Source organism: Carassius carassius, chromosome 4 (assembly GCF_963082965.1).
Source record: "Carassius carassius chromosome 4, fCarCar2.1, whole genome shotgun sequence".
NCBI classification, from domain to species: Eukaryota; Metazoa; Chordata; class Actinopteri; order Cypriniformes; family Cyprinidae; genus Carassius; species Carassius carassius.
In genome coordinates this window covers 39,691,462-39,718,452 of record NC_081758.1, presented here as the reverse complement: position 1 = coordinate 39,718,452, position 26,991 = coordinate 39,691,462, and the positions used below count along the sequence as shown (strand labels likewise).

General features: G+C 36.6%; 1 protein-coding gene across 3 annotated transcripts in view; it reads right to left on the bottom strand.

Annotated features, from left to right (window-relative positions):
• LOC132140014 (cyclin-G-associated kinase-like) overlaps positions 1-22,170 on the bottom strand; it is a 37,043-nt gene extending 14,873 nt beyond the window's left edge. For all 3 annotated transcript variants that reach the window (XM_059548769.1, XM_059548770.1, XM_059548771.1), the window contains exons 1-17: positions 21,834-22,170; positions 17,450-17,511; positions 16,790-16,849; positions 16,457-16,571; positions 15,356-15,498; positions 14,697-14,822; positions 13,913-14,002; positions 13,509-13,644; positions 13,288-13,400; positions 10,082-10,154; positions 7,396-7,516; positions 5,741-5,790; positions 5,496-5,644; positions 4,503-4,625; positions 4,111-4,244; positions 1,445-1,639; positions 1,214-1,331 (exon numbers count right to left, since the gene is read on the bottom strand). In XM_059548769.1, the coding sequence (XP_059404752.1) occupies positions 1,214-1,331; positions 1,445-1,639; positions 4,111-4,244; positions 4,503-4,625; positions 5,496-5,644; positions 5,741-5,790; positions 7,396-7,516; positions 10,082-10,154; positions 13,288-13,400; positions 13,509-13,644; positions 13,913-14,002; positions 14,697-14,822; positions 15,356-15,498; positions 16,457-16,571; positions 16,790-16,849; positions 17,450-17,511; positions 21,834-21,975 (1,950 nt within the window). In that variant the 5' untranslated portion in view covers positions 21,976-22,170. The remainder of the gene's footprint in view (positions 1-1,213; positions 1,332-1,444; positions 1,640-4,110; positions 4,245-4,502; positions 4,626-5,495; positions 5,645-5,740; positions 5,791-7,395; positions 7,517-10,081; positions 10,155-13,287; positions 13,401-13,508; positions 13,645-13,912; positions 14,003-14,696; positions 14,823-15,355; positions 15,499-16,456; positions 16,572-16,789; positions 16,850-17,449; positions 17,512-21,833) is intronic.
• Positions 22,171-26,991: the final 4,821 nt, after the last annotated feature.

Below are 26,991 nucleotides of genomic sequence, written 5' to 3'. Positions count from 1 at the left end.
CTCGCGCGCGCGCTCTCTCTCTGTCTCTCGCGCGCGCTCTCTCTCCCTGTCTGTCTCTCTTGCACGCGCTCTCTCTGTCTCTCGCGCACGCTCTCTCTCCCTGTCTGTCTCTCTTGCACGCGCTCTCTCTGTCTCTCGCGCGCGCTCTCTCTCCCTGTCTGTCTCTCTTGCGCACGCTCTCTCTGTCTCTCTCGCGCGCTCTCTCTACCTGTCTGTCTCTCTTGCACGCGCTCTCTCTGTCTCTCTTGCACGCGCTCTCTCTGTCTCTCTTGCGCGCTCTCTCTACCTGTCTGTCTCTCTTGCACGCGCTCTCTCTGTCTCTCGCGCACGCTCTCTCTGTCTCTCTCGCGCGCTCTCTCTCCCTGTCTGTCTCTCTTGCACGTGCTCTCTCTGTCTCTCGCGCGAGCTCTCTCTCCCTGTCTGTCTCTCGCGCGAGCTCTCTCTCCCTGTCTGTCTCTCTTGCGCGCACTCTCTCTGTCTCTCTCGCGTGCTTTCTCTACCTGTCTGTCTCTCTTGCACGCGCTCTCTCTGTCTCTCGCGCGCGCTCTCTCTGTCTCTCTCGCGCGCTCTCTCTCCCTGTCTGTCTCTCACGCGCACTCTCTCTCTCTCTCTCTCTCTCTCTCTCTCACAGTGTCTCTCGCGCGCGCTCTCTCTCTCTCTCTCCGTCTCTCTCGCGCTCTCTCTCTCCGTCTCTCTCGCACTCTCTCTCTCTCCGTCTCTCTCGCACTCTCTCTCTCTCTCTGTCTCTCTCGCACTCTCTCTCTCTCTCTCTCTCTGTCTCTCTCGCGCCGCCGCGCTCTCTCTCTGTCTCTGCCCTGTTAAACTTGCATGTGGTTTTCAGTCCTGTCAATTATAAACTTTCACTCTATGATGGTTAAGCTGTGCAATTAATCCGCGAATCACATTCGTCAAGGGCAGGGGAGTAGCTGGCCCGTACAGTTAATGAATAACGGATCAACTATGACAGCCTACATCACACATCCTGCGATGTGACTATCGTGGATTTGTACATCGCGATATCGATGCTTAAACGACACATCGTGCAGCCCTAGTTCTTACATCGCTGTTTACATTATAATCCATTAATGCCATTAATATCATGATAATGCCATTCCTAATAAAGTTACCGGCCAACTGGTCAGTAACATTTTACTTGCATCCGTTAATTTCTGCTTAGAAACGTGTACTGGGAAGATATTAGCGAATATCTTACTTTGTCCTGCAGGCGTCCGCCCAGCGTTGCGCGTGAATGATAAATCACTATCAGCACGTCTCCCTGCACAGTTATATTCAGAGGAATCTCCGCTCGCCCGTCCTCCATCTTAAAATCCCTGCAGAAACGGCAAAAGTAGTTAGAGATGCAGACACTAGGTATATATTTTTTCAATAATGCCCATCAGCAAGGAATCACATGACGTTAAGTTTCATCACAGGGTTGACTTACTTCATTCTGTCAACGTCCTGTGAAGTGGTTGCGACTCGCTCGTCACCGACGTAAACCTCACAGAACGGCCGACAGCCATATCGCTGCTTATTAAAGAGTGGTACGGGAGTCATGGCTACGGAGCGGATGGTAATAGGCTTGCTGTGGGGGATTATGGGCTCTTCTGCCATCATATCACACATGTATTCAATATACCTACAAACAACAACAGTCATCAGTTAATGCAATTCATCAACATGCAGTTATGACGAGCATCTACAGCTAAACCACACATTTCGATCACGAGACGAACCCAAATTTACGAGGCTATCCTCAAGACTTCTGTAACTTTTTTCATGTGCGGTTGCTTTGCTTTAGACGTTAGCCAAGGTTTCTTGTACCAAAAACAGTGATTTCGTTTTTACATGGCCATTTTCACCCCCCTCTCTGAACTTTTTTTAATTATACAGGCTGTTAGTGCACTTTTCTATATGCAAATGACCTTATTTCATAAGACTTGAATACACCAGTGGTTCGAACAAAGAGCTTTTTAAAGGCAATAGTGACGTTTTACAATGTATTAATGTTGATTGCTTAGCAAGCACCATTAACAACCAGCAAAATCAGCATGGTTCATCATCGAACATCTACGCTCTGGGACGAGATGCCTGACCTCATTCTCATGAACATTAAAAACTGAGATCACTTCGATCTTTGCCATGAACCCCACATCCTCACAAGCAGATTTCACACATCAGGAGATATCATAACGTGAGATATGTGCACGAATGTGTGCTGTGAGCTGAAAGTTTTTTGTCTTTTTATTTATTACTGTGGTGATTGTTTGGACTTTTTCTATAATACTGGTCTATTTTTGCATGGTTTACAAGCTTTATACGATTATGACAGGAGTCATGATCGTTTAAGTTAAGAAATGAACACAAAATAACACAAAAATAATCAATGACTAAATCTCGAGGCAATCCTTTGGTAGTCTAATGGTTAATTCAACACAAATCAAACTAAATTCCACCATATAAAATGATGTTGTTACAATCTTTATAGATGTGACTGTTTTTGATAATGAACATAAATTTACATCTGCATCCTAACTCAAGCCACTACTACTGTAAACTCAAGCTACTGTCAAACGTGCATTTCTAAGAGACAACAATTTAATATTATTAATATTGCAGCATGCACAACAAACTGTGCTTAAGATCCGCGTCAAAGTCAGGCAACACAAACCCGTTTCATGATTTGAAACAATAACATTAGAAAATGCAGAAACTAAGAAATTAATTTTTATAATAAGATATTTATTTTGTTAAGGAAGAATGAATGGAAAAGTGTAAAGAATTAAAAAGTTGAAGTGTTTGTCACTTTCTGAGAATAAAGAGTCATTTAAAACACAATTAACTGGTTTCTGGGAGCCTGACTTCTACAACTTTCTCTTGGGAGCAAAAATATGCCTTTAAACATGAAAGAAATAAAGATTTGAAAATTATCATGATAATTATCAATATCGACTGATATGAAAAAATGTATCAAGATAATTTTTTGGGTACATCACCCAGCTCTATTTATACTGTAATACTGTGCATTAGAACCTGTGTTCTAGTTTTTGTAAATGTTGTGAATTAGATTTTATTTTTATATTTTCTGTTCTCATTTGAATTTGAAAGCTTTAGTAATTTAGCTTTGTGTTTGTCCTTTTTGTTTTTTGTTAAATATGTCTGCATAGTTCTTGTCACGTTTTAGATTTTAATTACTTTTTTTCTTCATATTATTCAAAAAAGAAAAAAAAAAGAAAAAGGTTACTTTTGACAACTAGCTGAAATATTTTATTTTCAGTTCATGTTTATTTTATTTCAAATAATTAAAATGTTTCTTTATGGTTTCAGTTTTTATAAACAATAACTTGTTTACTAGGGCTGGGCGAAAAAATCTGAGTTTTCGATTAACAGTTTTTTTTTAAGTGGTCGATTCAATATCGATTCTCAAAAGCTGTGAATCCATTTTTTTCATATCTTTTTCCGCAATCATTGAATGTAAGCTCTTAACGAGTCTCTTTTTTTTTTTTTTACTTGTCTTCTCCGCTAGATGTCACCCTCTTCTTTACCTTGAGTGATGTTACAACAGAGAGCCTATATATAAAATTGTTTTTTTATAAAATGACAAAAGCACATTATAAAATTAAAAAAATTTAAATGGAAAATATAATAAAAGCTAATTAAAAATATTAATAAATACTATAATATATTAATAAATACTATAATAGTATATAAGAATACTACATTCCTTTAAATGCAGCTCAACACTCTTGCGTTCTGGTGAGCAGCAGAACTGAACGTTCTGTTCAAGGTTATGTCACTTCCTTTACATTTAGCTGACAAAGTCACTGTTATCAGCTCCTGTAACCACCCACATTCACATTTGGTTAGAATCAAGAGTCCCATGAGCTTGCGAAGTTCGGCAGAAGCAAGCCAAAGAACAGCTGTGGCAGGAAGTGACCTCATCACTAAAGAATCGTCACACCTGCGGCTCACTGCTCATGTTCAAGCACCTAATTCTGTGAATTAATCCACAGAGCATTCATTTCTGTTCTAAAACAACCTGCCCTGACATTCTGCTGTGCAGTACTTCTTAACTCAAAGGAACAGAGTGAGAAAAAGACAGGAAGTTACCGTTTGTGTGAGGGCGAGATGCCTGGTGGGCATCGTTTCATGCTGAACATGTAAACTGCAGCCTCGGCCGTAGAGAAGAGACGACAGAAAGCGAGGAAGGCACAAACCACCACAGCTGACGCTGCCCGTCCATCCTGCAAACACACACAGACACAATATGAAGATCCCAGGACACACATCATTTTTCTTCTGAATATGCTGAATTCAATGAACTGGAAGGCAACAGTGTAAAGTGTTTGTTTGTAGGCATGTTAACGCATGTGATTAATGTTTTTTACTTTAACGGCATTAAAATATTTAATCACATATAATTAGTTAAATTGTTTTTCAATCGACTGACAGCACTAATATTAACATTGTTGGAAAAGGGCCTTGTGTGTGTGTGTGCTCACCAGACAGTGTACGATGCAGATGTTCCTCTGGTCCTGTTTGAGCCACTGGTGCATGTTTTTACATATACTGTACAAGTTCTTCAGAGTAGGAGCTCTTCTAGGTTGCCAACCGCACTCTGATACCTGCACACACAACACAACTATGAGTTTATCAAGTACTGTATGTAGGGCTTTAACAAATTGCTTTTATTTTTTCCTAAATTATGTCTGAATTTTTCTGGATCCTCTTTTTTTATATCTGTCTCAATGGTTGTAATAAATGTAATCAAATTAAAAAGCATGTCTAATCACCTAATGCATAAAACTATAACAGTTTAATAATGTAATAATAATAAAATTGGGCCAAATTAAAGGTTTGATTTTTTTTTAGAAATTGTTTCATTTCAAATCAAGACATAAAACGTTAACAATTTAATTAATCTTTTAAAATGTAACCTTATGAAAATGTGACAATTCCTTTTTTTTTAGTCATAAAGTGCTTTACAACAGAGGTTTACCAAATCGCGATTTTGTTATGATTTAATAACATGATATTCTGTTTTTATGACTTGATTTTTTCTTGATTCTGTAGGTGTTTTCTGCATCGCTGTACTTCTATCTAGCCTCGTTTCAATCCATATCAACTTAAGTATACTCTGTTATTTTTATATTATTTATATCATAGTATTTATTATTATTTTAAATTGGTTTTTATTTGTACATTTTATATTCACATTTTCAGTTTTTATATGCTTTTATATTTTATTCGTTTTTTATATTTCTATTGAGCTTTCATTTGATTGTAATTTTTCAGACTAAACAGAGTTTCAACTAAACCTATTTTCTTTTACATTTATGTTATGTTTTTCATCTAATATCTATATTTTATTTCGGATTGTTTCAATTAAATAGGTTTTAGTTAACAATAACAACTCAGGATTTATGATATTAGGATAAGACATCAATTTCGATCCCTGTAATGAGTCCATCAAATGCTTTGCCGTCCGCTCTCACCCTGTTGTGAAACCTGGCCGGTCTGTAGGAGCGTGTGGAGAGGTTGTATACTGCATAATGACCCGCGTGTCGAGAATCCAGGAACAGACGCACGTCCTCAATGTTATTCTTAATTGCAGATTCAACACCTTCAGCTGGGAAAGACATGACTGCAAAAACACAAATAGGCAGGTTAATAACTTTAACACCATTACGTTAGTGTTAAGACATCCAAAATGAAAGCTGTAATACACAGGTGACTGTACCTGCTAGTCTGGAGGTGATGTAGGACAGGTCCAGGTCTCCCTTAGCATAACTGAGACAGGACAGGACACGTTTAGATGTATGAATGCAAGAACTACAAGAACATCTACATTACAAGCTAAACCTCGAAGGAAAACCTGTCGACAAGAAAAAGAGTAACGGCTTGTATCACAAACTTATCAGAAACTCCGTTAAAAATCTGGGTCTAAAAGTCAAAAAAGACTAGACTTAAAGGAATAGTTCATTCAAAAACTAAAACTTACTTGCATTCCTTCTGTTTTATACACTATTGTTCAAAAGTTTGGGTCAGTCAAATTTTGTTTTATTTGTATTTTTTATTAAATATATTTAAAAGATTCAAATAATACCTTTTTTGGATCAAATATAATGCATTTATATAGAAGGCTTGGGATACAGTGTGATATATCACTGAATATAGTGTACTATTCCTTTAAAGTCATTTGGGGAGCAGCACTCACACATATGGATTTAGTAGGCAGCTGTTTAGACTTTTATTTAAGAAACTCTACTGATCAGGGTAATGCTGTGCTGATGGGAGCAGACTCAGACTGAGGTTATTAACAAACAGCGAACAAAGCCATGAGATGAAGGTGGAGTGAAGTTCACACACCATCTCTACACACACACTACACACATGTAACGCAAACACATAGACACACAGGCGCTGTCCCATAGTTACCTGGAGCTGCCAGACGTTGGTGGGACCGAGAGACGTGATTCAGGAACAAAATGAACAAAAACAAAAAGAAAGCAAAAATGGGCCAACAGAGGAGAAAAATAAACATGACCGACTTGTGGAGACGTTGAGGGGGATAATTATTAAAACTGATTAATGCATGCAAACAGATTATGGAGGGGAATTTATGATCTGGTAGATCAGCGCGTGTCATAAACAAAACCCTGATTGAGTTTAAATCGAGATTAACATCCAGTCACTGCAATCAGACAGATCAAATTTACTATCTTATGAAGACAATCATGATCGAATCAACATGAACTCAGAATTGACCCCATTTAGTTTTATAAATGTCTTTTGTTTTGAGTATGATGCATAAGCTATTCTACATAAAAACATTTTAAAAAAAAGTAGGGCCCCAGCCCCAGGCTAGTTCATTAAAAATAAACGTGAGACAATTATTAGTTAAAGAGGATATCATGACTCACATGTTCAGGAATAATTGTGCAGTATGCACTGTAATGAGATTATTTATGTAATGTAATTTATTTTTTGCTTTAATTTTTTGTGTTTATTAAATAGGAAAATAAATATATAGATACATAAAAAAATGACAAAATACTATTAAAATAAAAAAATGCTACAGCTCATGAAAAAGAGCCTCTGAATCTTTTTATACTAAGAAAAGAGATTTTGCTAAACGTGCTCAAGTCAGCAGTTGATGGCATTGTTTGTGAGCTAGATTAAGTGATATCAGATTAACCGCCTGCAGATTACTAGTACTCTATCCACCACTACGACCTCTTCAACCAATCGGTTGAAACTGTCAATGGCTCAGCGGAAAGAGAAGCATCATAACGAAACCAAGGCAAGCCAAAACACACTCGAGCAAGCCGTGTGCACTAGCTAATTCGGGACAGTCGCAGGGGTGTTTCACTGAAGTCTGAATGCATCGCTCACCTGGCCACCGACTGGATGACTTTGGAGGAAGTGTCTTTGATGTTGGTCAGGAATCTTTCGGTTCCTCCTTTCAGAATATCCAGGAAGCCTCCACCCATGGCCGGGTCTGCATCATTCACACCTGGAGATTCGAACAACGCTTGTCAAAAGAGCTTTTACAGGACAAGAGTTTCGATGAATATTTTTTGACATATGCACACAAGAAATGTCTCTATGCAATGACTCACAATCATCTCATAACACTTGTCAAGAACAAAGAACTGTTCTTTACAACCCAACTGATCAGATCTAAGGGTTACTTCACTCTAAAATGCCAAAGTTTCATGCCATTAAAACTTTGACAGATATTTAAGAGTTTTGAAAACACCACTCTGTAATCAACAAGTATTTAATATTGGATTTTCATGCTCCTAAACGTCTCTTAAAACATACAAACTGAGGTTGGTGGCTTTATATGGATGTATGGTGGTCTAAATTGGTTGCTCGTGGACAAAATGAGATGCAAAGATGACCAAATTTCTATATATGTGAGATGACCATCATCCTAGCATTTGGGTCGAAGATCTACGAAATTTCTGGGTCAATATAATAACCATTTATTTATAATGTCCTCTGCCGATATAGATTAGTATAGTTTGTTTGTTTTGCTTTTATTATTCATTACTTAGATAACATGAACAAACGCTTTTATTGACCAATATGACAGTGCATATCCTTATCCTTAACATATCCTTAATATCAAATGCAATGAAAAATTACTAACCAAACAAAAACTAAATAACTTTAAAATAATAATAATAATAATCACACTCATTGCTAGTTCTTGTTAATGTTAACGAGTAAGTAAACTAAAAAAGCAACAACTAACAAACAAATAATAATATTTAAAACATTAACATAAACCATGAACCAATAGAATTTATTGATCTTACAGTAGTTTATTTCAACATTTACATCATTTATATTTTTTTTAAAGAAAAAACATTACCGGTATTTAAAAGTTGCATTGATTAACATTAGTTAATGCATTTTTACTGCATTTTAACTAGCATTAAAAATCGCTCATTGCAAAATACAAATATTGTCCATTTAGTTGTTAATTCACGGTTTATGTTGACACATGTTAACTAAAGACAATAACAAACATTAACATATAATAATTTAAAAACATTAACAAATTACAAATAATAATAAATAATAAAAGACTTACATGAACAAAAATAACAAAAACAACCAAAACTGAGTGAACTAAAATAGTGTGCATAGATAAAAGAGATTAACTAGATACATAAGTCTTAAAGCAAATGGATTTAAGGTGAAAAAGGAAATGCTACAAAAGTGTAAAATATGACCCATGTAATTCGACTGTAAATGAAGAAACAAGATACGTGGTATTATTTACATTAAGTTCAAAGCGACTTACAAATGAGGACAATATTATAATTTTCTGACTGTGTTCAGTAAACTCAGCACATGGTGACCAGAGGGCCAATCCTCTTACAGAACGGAGAGAGAAATTGTCCCTTGGGGTAAATATGGGGGCAGGGGTGTGTACAGAGCACGATCTGTTTGTGTACAGTATTATGACAGCGTGACGGTAGTTGGAAGGTTACACTCATGTAACATCATTCAGGCTGAAATATCATGGCTACATTTTCAAAGTCAGTTCCTGAAAGTGATGCATCCGTCCACTACTGTTCAGGTTCCTTGCATGAGTGAGTGTCTTTATGTATAAGCACTTTAATTAATTTGTGTGTGTTTGTGTGTGAATATCTGTCAGGTAAGAAGTCATGCAGATGAACTCTTAAAGAGCTCATTCAAACTGTGTGTGCAGTTTTAACAAAAGTATAATGACATGACTGATGATGCTGTATCCGGGCGGTCTCTGTCTTATTAAGTCTAAAATACTCTTTGATATGAATCACTCACAAACAAAGCACTTCTCATTTCCACAAGAGCTGGTGGGCTTAAAGCCACAAATCATTGTTTTGCAAAACTCAGCCAGTTCCTGAATACAGTAATATGTGGTATTAAGAGCTTTTCAGCAGTTTAACAAAGTGTACAAAATACAGCTGTGTCGGATATTACTTGTGTATATTATTAAATGCTGCATGTTACCATTTGTAGAGGAATTTTACTTTACAAAATCACTCACAAAGAGGAAGATTCACAGCCGATGAAATATTTCACAGCAGAGTACACTATATGTATTCTAACTAAAACACCTTAACACACACAAACTCACCAAATGAAAAAGAATTGTCATTAATCACTTGCCTCAACAAACAAGGTAAGTGATTAAAAGACAAGTCGTTACTGAATTAATGTTGCAAACAATCAACAAACTAACATGAATAAAAAAATAACATACCAACAAAAAAAAAACTAAATAACTAACAAAATTTAACAACCCAAAACAATTCGAAAGCTATAACTTGTATAAAGAGAAACTTCCAAACGTAATGCATGTAAACAAAGGATGTCAGTGCATCAACACGACAAGATAAGATCCAACAACACGGTCTTCTCCACTAGCCTGTTAACCTTTACAGTAAAAGCGTGACATCAGTCCCGATTAAAGGTCATAATTACAAAGGAAGGGTGACATATTTGAATACAAAGAAAGCTATACATCTACTATGATGAATATGGCTTGCCAAAAAACTAATATGAATGCAGAACTCACCAGCATTGTTTATGTTGTTGATCTGCGACGGAAGCTGTGTGCTGTTCCCGTAGCCTCCGTTCTGCTCCAGGAGCTGTAGGGATTCATAGCCATCATACACAGACTTCAGATAGTAGTATGAACTTAACAGACTCATCAGGATGTTAGTCCACTGCACACACACATCAGGAGCAAAGCAGGAGACCAGACTCCAGAATACACACGTGTCTGAACATTAGTCAGTAACAGCAGAGCATCATCTGGAGCTTCTGGCTGTCGATGGCAATCACTTAAATCCAGAGAGAACCTCCTTCTTAATCCCGATCAGATGCATCTAAAACTGCCCTCTCCACCATGTGTGCACACAGGAGCATAACACTGACTAGCGCACTCAAACACAGCTGTTTGGATGCTCTTAACTAAATCATTCAAATGCATTAATCCAAGAATTGTTAATCCAGGAACGGATGATTTGTTTGTCGTTCTTTGAGCAAACAGGCTGGGAAAGCCCTTGTCTTCCCAGTGTTTCCTCTGTTTCTGTCTTATGTAGTGAGATCAGTGGCCATTAGGTCAGAGCGAAAAAGAGGGATGAGATGCTGCTTTGTCTCCAGCAGGTCATGGAGAGAGGGAGGAAAGGAAAGAACGACAGAACACAAAAGGAAGAGTGCGGCGGTGTCTCTAAATGGCTCTTCAGAGACTGGTGATCAGTATGTGGGACTCTCCTCATCTCTATGTATATGTGTGTGTGTGTGTGTGTGTATGTCTGAGTGTCAAAGAATGAGGGGGTTTGTTTCAAATGAAGCACCAAAAGAGCCTCATTAAACCAACTGAAGCTGACGGTGATCAAACAGAAGCTCTGAAGGAGGGATTACTAACACCGATACGAACTGAAACTAGTGGTAGTAGATCATTGAGGTGCTGATATTTAAAGAGCCAAGAGGGCAATTGCTGATATGTTATTGCATTAGATAAAATAGATTTTGCAATGACATGCACAACTTAATGATGGCAAATTATTTTTATATTTAAATTAGAAAGTATTTAATACATGTATTTATTTATTTAATATAAAGTGCATTATTACTATTATTTATTGACAGCATCACTTATTTATAATAATCAATGAATATTGATAAATACTATACAAATTATATTAAATAAATACATAGCAAAGATCTAATCATCTTTAAATTAGCAAAAAAAAAAATATATATAGAATTTGTTATTAAGTGGCAGATCAAGAAATAATAATTTACATTATACATAAACAAATACATTATATTTAGAACGAGTTAAAACATTTTACATCATAATCTAAATGAATATGTTAACATGCAATGCATATTATATATATATATATATTAGGGATAGGGCTGTGCGAAATGGGGAAAATATCTAATAGCGATTTTTTTGACAGATATTTTGACAGATTTTAAATTTGCAAAGTCAAGCTTCAGCTCAATATTGTCAATAATGTGCAGCACAGTATGAGTATCATTACCCTGCTGAAAAAAAAACAGATATTCTTACAGTTTCCATGAAACCATTACAAAATTCCTTTTTGTTTATGGCATTATTACAATAGGAATTACTGTTCCTATTGTCTTGCTATTACTTCCTATTACTGTTGTTCTATCCAATACAATTCCCATTATAACCCTGAAATCCTCTCAATTTTCAATTGTGTTTTGGGAGGGGTTCTATATATATATATATATATAAATAGCTTAATATATATACACACATTTTCAGCAGACAAGATTATAATGGTATAACTAATTTTATAGAATTAACTTAGTTACTGAATTATTATTTTTTTTTTATATAAATAAAGAACTATTTCTTTAGTCAATTATTAAAGTATTACATATTACACTGTATTTGGGATTTTAAGAACAACTGGAAAATGTGCTGAATGTTTAATTTCATTCAAATGAAATTAGCAAGCAGTTAGACTGAATTTACAATCGTTTTAAACGAGAGCCAGGCGCGAGCTGAGGAAGGTTGCGCACGTGCTTCGAGCCTCATCCATAGGTTGCGTGAGTACGGCAAGTGTGAACGGCTCGTCCGTGACGCGCGATTCGTACCACGTGGGAAAAAGAGGAGTGAGTATGAGTAGCATTCAGAGACACAGGCTGTGTTTGCGGTCTTCTGAATTGGGAATAGCGAATAAGAGATGCTCCTGATATGCATTGTGACGCAGCTCTTGTAAATTATCTTTTTTGTTCGTTGTCTGTTTTTTCAAACCTTAAGTTACATTACATTACATAGTTTTTCTTTAGTTTTAATTTCCCTAACTATTGACCTGCCCCTGTAGACCCCATAATCCCAGTCTGTCTCTCTCCTGCTTTCCTTTTTCTTTTCTTTTTTTTAATGGTGGGCGTTTACACAGTTGGCTAGAGCAGTGCTGATTGGGGAGAACGGAGGTGTGCTCACTCTATCGGTAAGTAAGACTGTCACTCAAGGCTGGCAGTCATGCATATGCTCTGGAACAGAGTAATAACGCGTCCACATCGCAGGCTTTTGCGATTTGCAAATCGCAACGTCTCAAATCGCGATTTCGATTCGATTTCGATTAATCCCACAGCCTTAATTAGGGATGTGCATCTCTATAACTGAGGTGGATGTGATGAGAATTTCGATGCATAGCCAACGATACGATACATTTAAGATATATATGAAGTAGCTACTGATGCGATACGATATGATTCACACCATTATGATTATTTCTTGTCATTATTTGGTGAAAGATGCAGCTCTACCTCTGCCATTTTAATTTTAATTCTTTGTGACTCTCAGGACACCCCTCGGTCTCCATAGTGTTATGATACATCATATTTACATAGCTGCAATGATGAAAGAACATGCTTGAGAAAGAATTCTTACAAATAACAATCTATATATAAAATACCAGACAGAAATGATTGGTCACTTTCTAAATACTAAAAGTAAAGCACATCTATTAATAATTATATATAAATTAATCTGTTTTTACCAATGCAAATATGTTAGAAACGATGCATCGTGATACAAATGCCAACTTGTATCTGATGCACTTTTTTAAATCAGTGCATTGCATTAACTTTTATGCTGATGCACTGATGCGAATCTGTGAATTTCGATTGACTATTATAAACTAGTCTCTTGCATCCCGTATTTAACATGAAACCTACGAATGACCAGTGAAGACTTGATTTAAGAGACCGTTTTTGTTAGACGGTGTGTACCTCAGTAATGGGTGATTTTGGGTTGACGTTCCTGGCTGCAGCGATCTCCTGCAGTTGGCTTACAAGCTCGTTGATTGACAGTCGCTCATCTGGGTTGATTTTCAACATCGATCCTGGAACAAACACGCAAGGCTTTTGACACACCACAAACAAAATAAAGATATGATGTAGGGGAGATTTTGGGAAGAGGGAAGGAAGTTAAGTTCCTGCAGGATACTTACGGATGAGTTGGTGAAAGACTGTGTACTTGTTGTCATTCTGAGGTATGTTGTATTTGCCGTTTACTATCTGGAGTTTGGCTCCCTCTTCAAATGGGTGCTGCTTAAAGCAGAGCAGGTACAGAATGCAGCCCAGAGCCTAGAGAACAAACCAAGACTCTTACAAAACAAAAGGACAAGAGGAAAAACCTGTTACACTGTATCCTGACCAGGTGCTATAAGTAATGCCAAAAAGCTGCCTTCACCTGGTTTGGACCAAAAAAAAAAAAATCAAATCTCTTTCTCAGCCTTCTAATTTTTCCAAGCCTTTCAAATATCAAGCAGCATTTTCTTTCCAATTTAGCACAGATGATGTGGAAAAGGTCTGCAGGTTATATCTGTATCTGCTCATAACTATACTAACTCACCCAGATGTCTTGTTTCTCGTTTATTGGGTAGTTGGAATAGAGGTCAATCATCTCTGGTGTCCTGTAAGCTGGAGTCGTGTTTCTAGTGATCTGAGGGATAAAGAGAGAATAAGAGAAGGAAAACTATTTATAATTTAGTGGGTCTTTATGTTAAGCTTGCATGCATGGATAAAATACATTTCTTTTTTATTATCCATGTTTAAAACAGTGCTTCTTAATATTTTTGTGGAAATCATGACTAAAAAAAAAAGTCATACTATCCCAAAACTTGTTAACAGTAGGGTAGTTTTTAAACATTTTTTCAAACTTAATATTTTAGATGAATAAAAGAGTAAAATCTTTATAACACAAAATGCTAAAACACTGGTTCTTATTATAATTAGCTGCTAACAAAAATGCATTAAATAAACACAAACAGACATTCATGCGCAGAGAAATGGCGGGCTTTGCGCATTGCGTGGGTTTCAATTTACTACCAATAACTGATTTAAGAGGACCAGAAACCAAACAAACTAATTGAATCAACAAAACAATTAAATCAGTGAATGCTTCCACGGGAAACAGCCAGAGATTTTAATACAATCACTGCAAAATATTTCTTTCTGGCCACTTAACAATGTAATCATTTCCACAATTATTGTGACAATCCATGAATCACAATCAAAACTATGGCAAAATGAACCAATCAGAGGACAGTGATATCACGGTGACTTTATCCTGGTATTAATATTTATGTAGCATAAAGCTGGATGGGCTGAGAAGAAAGAATTTGTATTGTCTTTACCTCGTCTTCCACCATAGATCTCTTGTGAGCAGACCAGCTGTAGTCTGGGTAATGTGCCATGGTGGTGGCGCTGCCAAAGTCACACAGCTTTACAGTGCCCTGATGACTGATCAACAAATTCTCAATCTACAGAGACGAGGAAATGTTACTGAACAATGCATATGATCATTCGGCACAGATCAAGTGAGAAAATACACACTGCTATATTTATTAAAGTAATAAGTCATCTAATGTGTTCCTGTACTTTTACCACACCATGATATACACACCATGATGGTAGTGTTCAATGTACTGCATTATGCTGATTTATATTAAAACATTTGATTAAAATTTTAATTCAATAAAAAAAATTATAGTAATAAAAATGAGAATCACCACTGAGAATAATTAATTACAAAATTAAAAAAAATATAAAACACAATATACAAAAATTTATTATTATGATGATTATTAAATATTAAAATAAATAAAAAAAGGCCAAGAAAATGTGCTTAACTGAAATTACTTGTCATGAAAGTAATGTTGCAATTTTTTTCTGAATTCTTTTTTCTTTTGATATTCTGGGTTATGTTTTCAAGAGACTCATACTCTACTGCATTAATAGGCCATACTACTTATGAGCTAATAAATAAAGAGGAGTTTGGTGAGTGGGGCCTCACCTTCAGGTCACGGTGGATGACTGCTGGAGACTGTTTGTGCATGTGCTGCACAGCACGACATGACTGATAAAAGATCTTCAGCACTGTGTCACATGACATGGGTGCTCTCTGCTCCATCTTCTTCACAAAATCAACCAGCTGGCCTGTAGGAAACAGAGGGCGGAGGTCAATGTGAACACAGGAAACCCACGCCAGTGCCAGAAAATCAGAAGGAGAGAGTGGAATGTGTTAAGTCAGTCAAGAGCTTCCCTCTTTTTCAAACTTTTGCAATTCAGCAGTGATGCATTAAATTTTAACAGCCCGAATGAATGTGTTTTAATTAGCTCTTCTACAACAAGGGCTGCACAATTCATCGATGGATGCCACAATTACGTAATCGTTCAAAGCGGCAATTAATCGTTTTAGTATAAAACGATTTTAGTTTTAGTATAACATTATAATACCATTCATATTTGCACTTTTTTTTTAATTTAAAGAAAAAAAACAATCTGATGTATAGTTGACATTTGAGGCTTAATACTATAGAAATGCACTAAAAGTTTTTTCAGTCAAACTGTTTTTTCAGCTTGTTTATTTTCATAGAAAAATACATCATGCAGTTGCATCAAACAATGGCATAAACCTCATTTAATGTAAATTTTGATAATTGTAATTAACAAAATCGCAATTACAATTTCAAGGGAATAATCAACAATCATGATTTTCATTTTCCAATGAGCTCCAATAGCACATTTTGTATTCGCAATATACTGTATATGTCCTATATTACATATTTATTTTATTTTCACTTAACTTGTGAACTTTTCCTCACTGTTTTATGTATTTGCAAATAAATTTGTCATAATGTCCATCATGTCAGCAAGGAATTGGGAATAGAAACAATTCCATTCTTAAAAAAGTTGAATTAAAAACTGCCATGTGTCCGATTTAAATGTTTAGAAAACAACAAGTAATTTTTAGATGCATAAATTACATTCTGTCATCCAATAACTGCAAATAACAATATTTGTAAAAAGTGTGACATGAATTTGAATGAATCACAATTAAATGTGGCTTTAAGAAGGGTTTTCTCCATCATCTTCTGCTCCTGAGTGTACGTACCTCTACACAGCTCTGTGAGGATGAGGAACTCCGCTTGGCCCGTGTCCGACTCTTCTTTACTGATGGACGCAGCGGAGCAGAACTGAACAATATTGGGGTGACCAGACAGCTTTTTCTAAACAAACCACACGGAGAAGCAGATCAAGCATCTTACAGCTTTTTAGCAAGGTTTTGTTTTACTGGGTAATGCGATTTATTGTTTTGCTGCTCTACAGATGTGAGAGATGCCGGCAACATCTTTGCTTACCCAGCCATGAAAAAAGTGCCTAGGTATAATGCTGTGGCTGTGTGATAATGTAGTAAACGTGTTTAATTAATATTTTAAATTATTACCATGAAGCAGACTTCCTGAATGATGGCTTTATTCTTCTCCTCCTCATTGGAGAGAAGTCTCTGCACACAAACAGACAAATCAATAAAAATCAAAACCTTTTTCAGATCTTTCTTGAATCTGTTGTTGTGCCTGTTTAGCAACAGGAAAAAGGAAAAATTACCACAGAAAGTGAGAAAAATGCCACAAATACCTAAAAATTAATTTCCTCATTTTCTCTACAAGTTAGGTAATCTTTGATGTTATATTTTATTCTAGGTCTATCCAGTGCTGTATATGCAATGTCCATTTTTCTGAACAACTGACAAGACAAAGTTTTTATTTTTTTTTCAGTGCTATTTTAGTATTATTTATATACTGTACTACTGCAGCATTTATTCATATTTTAAATAGTTTTCATTTTTATATTTTATACTATATTTTTGTTTGTGTATTATTTTTATTATAATTATTTTTTTCTGTTTTAGCTTTATTTTTGTTTCAGTTACAGTAATTTGAATACATGCCCTCATAAAGATTCTAAAAAAAAATCTGCAGGTGGTAAATATTGCTTTGAAATAACATTAATTCATTCACTTGCATAATTAACTCTTTAGTACAAATTGTGGCAATCAATCAACTGTAATAATCTGAATTTTAACACAATGTATATGTTATCATACCTTGAGCGCATAGTCCTTACTGCTGCCCAAATCCTGGGCTTCATACACAAACGCAAAGCCACCTATAAGAGAGGAAACATATTTCATCATTAGGTTTATTTTAGGTTAACTGTGATGGCACCAATCTGAATGAGGATTTTGGCAGATTCAGTTTTGCTGACTTGGGATTGTGGCTCCAACAGGACGTGAAACAGAAGCATTTCCCAAAAGATAAGTAGAAATGTCTGGAATCAGGGGCCGGCTGCATAAACCGTTTAAACTAGAAGGGCCCTATGATTTCCGCGATTGTGAGAAACGTGGACGAAAAAGCGAAATCCAGTCTAAAAAATGGAATTCAGTTGAAAGAATTAATCAAAAGTAGGTCATTACACTTAAATCAAATCACAATATGGACTAGTATCTGTAAATATTAAGCTGCAAAAGTCAATTTAAATATGAATCCTACATGTTCTGCGTGTCTCTGTTAACGAATGTCGCAGATGTGCAGTTTCATTTACTACACATATACTGAAGCGCACGTGACGTCTCACTAAATGAGGACGTAAACACATGAATAACTTCTCCAGAACTCCTCTGAGTGTCACTTCATGAGCATTTGACCGTTCAATTCGAGTAAAACTAGTCTCATATCACATACACAGAACTGTAAAGGTATTCATGGCCACCTGTCAAAATAAAGGTCTGGTCTGATTTGAAGACATTGTGCCTATTACTATTGTTCAGCAGAATGTACATAGCCTACTACTACAACTACTATTACTAAAATGAAACAAACATTATTTTAAAAAGGAATAATCATACAACATTTCTTCCATGTTTTAATTTTAATAGTAAATCCCCTTTGTTTGACAAAAAAAATGTTGGCTTAATTTTCAATAATCAAAAGATAAATGAATTTGAGAACCAGAAACATTTAAATACACAACACAGAATTTCTGAGGGGGAAAAAAAGTCATAGGGCTACTTGTGAATAAATTAATAAAGTTGTTTTATGTATTCAAATAATTAGACACGCTAAAACACAGAATTTGGTTACAATAAACAATATGGTGAGAAAAAAAAACACTTCATAGGGCCCTAAAACATGTAATTTTTGTTAAACTTAAACTTTTAAACTTTTACATTTAAACTTAAAATGTATTTTTCTGATTAATACATTTTATTTAACTATTAAAAAGGAGTTGAGAAAAAAAAAACAGAATCTAGAAAAATTTAAATTGAAAAAAATAAATAAATAAATAAAACTGATTTCTAAACTAAACTAGTCTTAAAAAGTTAGTCATCTAAAACCAGTTCCTAAATAGTGGCTGTTTGTGCAAGTGGCCCCAATCTATTTTAAAGGTGAAGAAAATTCTGAGTGGTGGCAGACGCAAGTCAGTAATAGACAACCTTTCCAGCATCATAAAATTCTTGTTAAATCCAACATGAATGAGTCAGCCTTCTAGAAAGCATGAATAACACACAGAAAAAAAGAAACTTTCGCCCTCAGCAGTCATTATTCAATAAACAGAGAATGAACTCATTATATCTGCAGCTATGACACTACACAGCATTTATGAATCACTGATCTCAGCAAAAAAACATTTCATCATCGATTTTCAGTGCTGGGGAGAAAACACTATAAATGGATTAAAAACACAGACCTCATTGACATAATGTGGCTGATGTTTGACCAATACAACTAGCAATTAGCAGAGAGGCAATCAGTCTTAAATCAATCAACTAGCTACAGGCATTGAAATCTACTGTATCTATTAGGGATGTATCGGCAGCCAATATTTATCGGATGATTTTTTCCTATATTCTATATAAGGAAAAAGGCTGACATAACAAACCGATGGTTTATTAATTATCTGTGTGAAGACACTGAGCTGTATAATGTCTGTTGCATAATCTTGGCACTGCTGTCTGCACTTTAACACTAATCAAAAAACAAAAGACTGCACACTATTCTTGACTAAATAACTTTTGCAACTTTCATAAGTGTAGCGGACCTCATCTGAATGATGATCAAAACAATACTGAGGTTTTATTAAGTTTACTGGATCCTTTTTCACTCCAAAAAAATCACCATAAGAGCTAAACAAAATATATAATGAGAAGTGCACATTAAACTCTCTCTCAGTTGCATTATCAACATACAGCGAATTACACAAAACACTTATTACAACTATTGTTTCCCTGCAAGTCATGTGACCATTAACTGTCTTTAGCGAATCCTAAATATGTGAATGTGTCATTAAATTATTGAAATAATAAATTCAAATCTCAAAGGATACTACAAGTAAATATTTTAGGTCACAGGTGTTCACCTTTAAAAGTGATTTTAAAGGTGGAAAAAGTTCCATTTTATATTTAGGCTATATATAAATATCTATATTTACTGTAGATGAACACAAACATTTTTCTTTCGAATAACACACAAAGATATGCAAAACATGCTTCATGAACAATAAGGACCATGTATCAAGGAAGTAAATAGGTATGTTTATTTCTGCATGAAGATATAAAATGAAGAATGAATATTTCACATCATACAAGCATTTCATGACTGATTCTTAAAATACAGCTTAAAGTACGGCTCCTTGAACAGATGTTGACTGTGTCAGGTGTGTATGTCTTTACATGAACAAAAGTGACAATGCAAGGTATTTATGGACACTTGTGAAACAATCCTCAAGTGCCCAAAAGGCCCTGTAACCATGGTAATGGGTAAATGAATACCAGTGGGGGCCCGAGTCGGGCTGCATGAATCCAAAGAAGCTTTTGAGTTTCATGTTACAGTGCACTGACATTCACACGCACCGCCAATTTGCAAAGAACAGTACAAAAAGTAACAGGAGGAGCAGAGTCTTCAGGTGAATAAAACATACAGTCTACTGCTTCAGAAACTGCTGTACTGTTCTTTTCAAATGTAAACCTTTTCTAGACACAATATTGGTCAACATTACAGTCCAAAAATGCCATTGTGATGCAAAGAGCTATGTAAGCAACACCATGTCAGATGCTGTCATTTAAATGATGCCTTCATTCAAAGAACCTCATCATACAGACAGAAACCTGAAGTTGATTGTTCATCAGTTGCTGAGTTAACAGCCTAGATCTCTAACCACTACGCAAATCATTCCTGTTTACCCAGAATGCCCTCTGTTTCCATTTAAGGCCTGTTAATGTCAACACACCTGAGCCAGTGGATCAAAGTGAAAGTCAATGATGGGCTGAACAGTTGTGGACATGTTATTGTCATAACCCAACAGATTAACAAACGCTGTTCTTTTGAACTTTCTATTCATCAAAGAATTCTGGATTCCACAAATATATTAAACAACGTAACCATCATCAACATTGATACTGAAAATAAATATTTCTTGAGCAGCAAGTTGCCATATTAGAATGATTTCTGAAGGATCACGTGACACTGAAGACTGGAGTAATGAAGCAGTTTCAGTACTATTGATAATTACTACAATACTAATATGTGATATTAATAATAGGACGATTTACAGTACTAAATTAATTAGCATTAATATGTCTGAAAGCCCATTTCTAATATGGAATAAAAAAAAGGTTACTGACTTTTTCCCTCATAATTCTGAGCATCACAAATATTTGATGTGTTATTTTATTGGTGGAAACAATTGCAAGATGTTAACTCCGAATTTAGAGAGAGAAACAAAGTCCAAACTGTGAAACAAACTCAGAATTGTGGGGAAAAGCCAGAATTCTGAGAAATAAAGGTCAGCTCAGAACTGTGAGATATAAACTCAGAATTCTGTCTTATTTGATGCATCAGAATTTTAAAATATTTATTCCATGGCAGAAACAGGCTTCCATAAAGATGTGATACTATGGTACTACCACAGAACATTTTATAAGGAATTAAACTACTAAGAAAATACCAGTGGTACCTTCATGTTTTTTTTTGTTTGTTTGTTTTTTTTACACATACCATGGTGTGTGAATACATTCTGTACACAGGTGCGTTTAAATTAAGATCAGTTCTTACATACAGACGAACCTATGGAATATGAATATGAACAATATTAACGTGACTATTCATATTCAGTCACAAAATATAACGATATACATACACATATATATCTGATTGCCTCGAGAAGACACAGATGAACGTTTAAAATGTATGAGTTGATGTCAGGTGTATCATAGCCAAGTGACTAGCTAACAACTTAGCTATAGTTTAAGTCCATTGTCATTAAACTATAATCACAAATATACACATATATACTAACCCTAATGTTTATAAATGCAAATGAGACTATATTATGAACATTCTATCGTCAGATTTAGAGCTTTTTTAAATTAAATTCATGTTAAGCAGGGGTTAGCATGACTAGCCTGATGCTATTTTGAATGAGTCTTTTACCTTCCGCGATGACTCGTTTGATCCGGAGCTTCAGGTCTCCGAGCTCCACCACCTGCCCGACGAAGTCGTTTTGATCCCGGCTGGCGGCACCGGATCCGCCGGGCCCAGCCAGGAAATCGAGCGCTGACTGGAACAGGGACATTCTGTCCCTCTTTTTCTGTTGCGCTTATTACCGGATGGGAGAAAAAGTGCAATAACTCAACTGGTGACGCAACTAGATAACAGAGCGTTAATTTTTATGTGAAAGTCTCTATTCTAGTGTGAATACATCCCGAGTACTGGTTCCGATCGACCTGCTCTCTCTCAGCAGTATTTCCGCAAGGTGCTGACGTGGGGCCGTGACGTCGCACGCACACGCACACACACAAGTTGCTTTCAAACTCGGCTCTGGTTTGGCAGGTCTTTTTTGTCCGTCAGATCTGCTGCGTAGCTGGTGACTAAGGTGATTGGAAGTCACTGAATTGTAGGTTTCAAAGTGAACTGAATTCTATGCATCCATCGAATTGTATGAATAATTGACGGAAAAATCGGAAAAGTATAGGCTATGTGCATGAAGGTCCCGTATCAAAAAACATTCCTTTTGGTAGTATACCGTTACAAAAAAAAAGTAGACTACTGTTGCGGACAGTAGCATGGTAAAGTTATGGTATCATCAAACGGTAGTACTTGTACTTTAAATATGCCGTGGTATTTACTGTAGTGTTAAAAATACAATGGTAAAGTACCATGATATTTACCGTAATGTTAAAAATACAATGGTAAAGTACCATGGCACATTTGATGTTTTGTTAAAAATGAATATAATACAAGCATATTTATGGCCCAAAAATGAAAGATGTTAGTCCCTCTCGAATGGGAACTCTATGCTGTGTTCCCCAGAGGGCACTATGGGAAATGCTTATGGCATGACTGGTGTCTGAAGCATGAGTCTAAACACAACAATGAACTTGACAATGGCAGGCGGTAACCTATGACATCACAACTGGTGAGGCCCAGAGTATAAAAGGGCACCTGTAAAATACACCACCCTCTTTCTTGTCTTCAGGAGGCCATTTGTTTCTGTGTGTGTCTAAACAGGCAAACTATGGCAAACAGCACCACAAAATTTAGAAAGTGTGTTAATCCGTGTCTGTTTCTTCACACCTGATGACTCACATACAGTATTATGGGCATTATGATCCTGGGTGAGGAGCATACACACTCAGTACTTGAGGGGGCTGTTTGAATGCATTGTGAGCACTTTTCTTTGAGAGAGAGCTTCGCTCTCATCTTTCCCTTTTCTTGAGGGAATCGGGACAGCCATCTGCACCTCGGACTTTTTGGACCTACTGAAGCCAAGACCCACCCTTAACGAGTCTTCCCTTTCTCCCAGATCTCGGAGAAAGCCATATTCTACTCGCATTAATTATTCACAGGCAAACAATGCTGATGTGGAGGGGAAGCAGGAATGCGTCAATGCCTCAGAATGAAGAGACGCTGGCTAGCTATCTCGGTTGGTGAGGCATCCACATTAAAGATGCCGGTTCTGCCGACTAAGTCGCTGTGTGTTACATTAGAGCTGAATGGCAGAGCATATGTGGCAGCGGGTCAGGCTGGGAGGGGCTTTGCATATGATGGCCGTGCTGGAGGCCTACTGCAGGACCTGGACCAGAGCTAGGGACTCTCCCCGGAGGTGTTGGCTCTCCTTGCCACAAAACAGACTGCCGCAGTGATCGGTGGATCCATGGCTACGGAGAGACATCTTTGGGTTAACCTGGCAGACATCGGGGAGGAGGAGAAATGTCTTCTCAATGCGCCTGTTTCACCTTCCTAGCTTTTCAGCACATCCGTCAAGATGGTGGTTGGGAAGTTTAGGGAGGTGAAGGTGCACTCCACGCACCTTTAAACCTTTAAAGTGCACGGGTCCAGGTCCAATCCTCAAGCCATGAAGGGGGCTGGTCTGTCCCAATCTGAGGACCTCCTTCAAGTGGTAGAGCACAACGGAGGAGGCACATAGCTAGAGGGAGAAGAAAAGATCTGTTAAGTGATCCAGAATAATCACTCGGAGTACTCTAGGGTCCCAGAGGCTAATTAACATCTGCCTCTTTCCTCCGACTATCACCTGACTGAATTTGGGTGGAGGCTATGATGCACTTTTATATCTGACCCTGAAGCTGGACATATGATGTTTTTGGTAGCATATTTCTCTCCATCACCTGCTTTACTGATGGTCGGCCAAAGTGGCTGGTTGTGAATGCATCATCTATTTCAGACAGTTTACCAAGTAGTAGGGTCGCTAGGTAGCTTGCTAAGTTGTTAGGCTCTATTTGTGCCTCCTTGTCTACTACGAGCATCATCAGGCCTCCTCTCACTGTACAGAGTTAAAATATTGAGGGCTCCATATGCCAGAGCTCTGAAAGGACAGCATCTGGCTTGGCTTGGTATTGGCTATCAGGGGCGGACTGGCCATCGGGAGCATCGGGACATTTCCCGGTGGCCTGACGGTCATTGTGGCCTGCCCGCTGCCGCTCAGTCGATGAGGCTGACGTGCAATAGGCTGTTATGCAACTGAGAATTCATTGACGGTTTTATGAATCTACAAATCAGGCGATCGCGGAGTGAAAATGACACCACATGACCAAACATCAGCGAGGCACTGCCCAATTGGCTATATCCAGAGGCAGGCTTTATCTTAGAAAATCGCGCAAAAAATGGAGCCGTAAACGCAAAGGAGGAGCAGAGAGGGAACGTAAAAAAAGGAGAAAAGCCCTGGCCACAGACGCAGCAAATTGCTGCAAAATCCCAGCCATGTTCGCCAATTTCATATTGCAGAGAAACTCAATGTACAGAGTGAGAGAGAGGGGGATTAAAGGAAAGATGATAGAGACAGTGAATGCCTTGATACTTCTTTTGATTATTTTGCCCGTCCACAGTCTAAGGATTTTGATTTATTTTTTAAGTACCACCCAATTCAAACAACAGAAAGAGCCAAAGAGTTTATCAGTCTGGTAGACACATAAACTGGATGGTGGTGACTGCAGCAACAGAGGTGGCCTGGGGTGGAGTCAGATTCCCGGCCTGATTTACTGTCCCAGTCCGCCACTGTTGGCTATGTAGTATGAACTGTATACTATATACATTTCTACTCTACTCTAAAATTAAATGACCTTATTCAACAATGAACCTCTGGAACAAATTAGAAAGTAAATTAGTAAAGTGTTGAGTGCAATCTGAAACATGAAAATGTGTGTCCATAAAACAATATTTCTTCTATTTTATTCTATACACTCAACATAAAGAAGCAAAAAATACTTAGTGGATTGAAACATTAGCTTTATTTATTTCTAAAAAAAAAGATCAAATATACAGTTGATATAATTTAATATGCATATTGCTACATGCAAAGTAACTAGAAAGTTTGATCAGAAAGCAGTGATGAAATGGTTAAAGTAGCTGCGGGTGAAGCCCAGGAGATTACAGTGCTCTTTTACAATTCTTAATAACAACAGTATAGAGAGAAGACATACATTCATCAGTTAAACTTTGAGGGACCTAAGATGTGACTCAATACAGGGCCTGAATGTACAAAACATCTCAAAGTGCACAACACCGCTCCAGGATCAGATCTTCTCATTTCAGTCACAATATAATACAACACAAATGACTCTGAGATGCACTTTTGTCAATATGGCCTGTTTGGAGTAAGCAATTCATTACCAGACAATGCAGCTGTTTTTTTTTCTTATCGAGTCAGCTATATGAAATTTAATCTGTACATATTACAAATCATGTTAGAAACAATGTATTTGCATAAAACAAGTGTTTTATAACTATAAAAGGACATTCTGGGTCATCTGCAAAGCAGCATTTTCATTTGAACAATACTCTGCTGAATTGAGCACATCACTGATTGGTGGACATGCATGTCAATGACACAAGTAATTAATGAATTGAATAGTCTAACTCCATCTGCTCAATGCTGCTCTGACACCATCCAATCATAAAAAAAAAATGCAATGCGAGGTAGTGATACACAGGTACAGTTCACACTTTCATATGTTTAAAATATGTATATACTTAAAGAGTGTAGAATGTGGTTGCATACTCCTTGCCACAGACAGGATTGTGAAACAGTTTGTGGTATCGAGGGCTTGATAGAAAAATGAAGAAAATACAACTGATAAAGATCTGAAGAGCAAGAACTAAATGTACTGTAGCACAGACCGGATTCTGCAGCAAAGCAGATGAGAGTCTAGAAAGCTTTCTTGCTTTGGATCATTAATTGAAACTCACAAAACCAGAAGAAAAAAGTAATTATATCGTATGAAGCCTATTATAGGACCGTTATTATTTTGAATTATATATATATATATATAAATTATTTTAATTATATATTTTTTCTTTTGACATTTGACTGAAATGTGATTTTGCCAAATTCGGTATGAATGAGATATTAACGGATTTGGGTATCTGTGCTTAATACAGAGGTGAGTATTGTGGTAGTGTTAAGCCACAAATAAAGACATTCACAACAATTCAGAAAAAGACAAAAAGGAGAACAAGCACCAAAAACATCAAGCAATGTTTTTTTTTTGTTTTGTTTTTTTTTCTGAAAAATGTCTACTGAAAAATGACAGAAAAATAGTATAAAATCAACTATTTATGGTGTCAGATTTGGAAGCTGTTAGTTTAAAAGTAGTATTTTTACAGCTAATGAAGCCATGAAACGGGTTAAAATGTGTTAAACAGAAAGAAAGAATGTATTCATAGGTTAAAACAAGTTCATTATAAAATATGACAATTGAGGCATAAAAACATATTACCTATAATTCTAGCTATTGCTGGTTTGGTTTGGCGAATTTTACTCTTTGGTCAGTAAAACTGTGAACCTCTAGAATCCAAGATGACATGACTTACTGTGTTGATGTTAACATGTGGTTCTATAGTCTATATTATTTGGCTTTCTAATACACAAAACATATAGAAACCCGTGTATCTATTGTATAATACATAAACAATCTGAAAGTGTGTGTGTGTGTGTGTGTGTGTGCAGCCAGACTAAAAACTATTTGAATCTTTTAGATGTTAAACCCCATATCTACACCAGACACCTGCGACAAAACTAAATTACTCTGGTCATAATCAAAAGTTATTGTCTACACTGTGCACCTGATGTGGA